Genomic DNA, 1,393 nt, shown 5'->3' on the forward strand with positions numbered 1-1,393 from the left:
CACACACACACACACACACACACACACACCCACACACACACCAGCCACACTAACCTTGCTGACTTCCCATAACTCTCTCTTTCCCACTGAACACTATATTCATGTCTCTAGACTAGTTCCGGTTAACGTAGGATGAATGAATGAACAAATGAAATGAACTGGCAAACCTAAAAGCCACCTTCTGTTCCCAGGATTAGGGCTCCCTGGGAACTGAAGGCAGGTCGGGAGGGCCAGCATTTCAATCTCTACAAAGAGAGCCTGAGCCTTCAGACTGTCGGAAGAGTTTGGCTTAACTGGGCTACAGAGGACAGCCGCATCCAAAAACGACTTACCCGTTATCAGAGTAGTAGTAGCTGGTCAGCGTTGGAAACATGCTGGTCTCTTTTACCATGGTTGTCACTGTGAAGATGGTGGTGGTGGAGGTGATGGGGGGCGTGGTTGGCACTGTAATGGGCACTTGGGTTGCTTGGCATAAGACAGATTAGAACACTCTTCCAGCCACCCAGTCATGGTATGTACTTGCTCTGAGCCTGTGAGGGAGTGTGAGCCATCCTAGCCAGAGGACCCTGGAGCAAAGCTGTGGCAAGCAGTTATGGCTGGTTTACAGTAGCCTCGTTGTCTCTAAGAGAAGCCAGAGCCTCTGAGGCAGGTAGGGCTGGAACCAAGTCCAAGGAGGGTGGTGAGCAAGGACAGCCAGGTACCTCACCTGCTATGACATGCCTCAGCCAATGCCTCCCTCCCTCCAAGAGACAGGGAACTTGAAGACTTGCTAACTTAACCTAGATTTGAAACTTTTAAAGTCAACAGCTAATATTGGAGCAAAAGAGATGACTCAACCGTTAAAAAGCACACAATGTTCTTACAGAAGTCACAGGTTCAGTTCCCAGCACCCACCTGGTGGCTTACAACCATCTGTAACTCCAGTTCTAGGGTATCTGATGCCCTCTTCTGGACTCTATGGGCACATGACACACACGGTACACATTATTACATGTGTGCTGGCAAAACACCCATGTATAGAAAAATAAATAAACATCTTTTAATAGCGAAAAGAAAATCCTGTTTGTCAGGAGAACACGTTTCTCAGGATGAATTAAGAAGTTTCAATAATAAAAGCAACCCGCTTCCAAGGGCATTGTCAGGGTTTAGCAGGCTAATGCCGGGTTTGCACCATACTGAACCTCAGGGAGTCATGGTAATGGCAGACTGACTACTCATCTACTACCTCTATCCTCCAAGTGCCCTATGACCTGGTACTGCCTGTCTGATGCTCGCCGAGCAGGACCCAAGAGAGAAACTATTCCAATCCTATACACCAAGACTTCTGAGCTAGCACGACCACCACCACTGCCACCACCACCACCACTGCCACCACCACCACCACCACCACCAC

The 1,393-nt window shown here is 48.8% G+C and overlaps 2 protein-coding genes across 4 annotated transcripts in view; one reads left to right on the plus strand and one right to left on the minus strand.

The window, feature by feature from the left end:
• Nucleotides 1-1,393, plus strand: part of Rab37 (RAB37, member RAS oncogene family) — a 69,883-nt gene that overhangs the window by 32,447 nt on the left and 36,043 nt on the right. The gene's annotated exons all lie outside the window — the stretch shown is intronic.
• Nucleotides 1-1,393, minus strand: part of Cd300lf (CD300 molecule like family member f) — a 17,363-nt gene that overhangs the window by 6,744 nt on the left and 9,226 nt on the right. The window contains exon 3 of one of the 3 annotated variants that reach the window (XM_021212820.1): nucleotides 333-444. In XM_021212820.1, the coding sequence (XP_021068479.1) occupies nucleotides 333-444 (112 nt within the window). Of the gene's footprint in view, nucleotides 1-332; nucleotides 466-1,225; nucleotides 1,233-1,393 lie in introns of all 3 variants that reach the window. The other 2 variants (XM_021212819.1, XM_021212821.1) reach the window with 2 other exon arrangements.

This window comes from Mus pahari, chromosome 14 (genome assembly GCF_900095145.1).
Source record: "Mus pahari chromosome 14, PAHARI_EIJ_v1.1, whole genome shotgun sequence".
Classification (NCBI taxonomy): domain Eukaryota; kingdom Metazoa; phylum Chordata; class Mammalia; order Rodentia; family Muridae; genus Mus; species Mus pahari.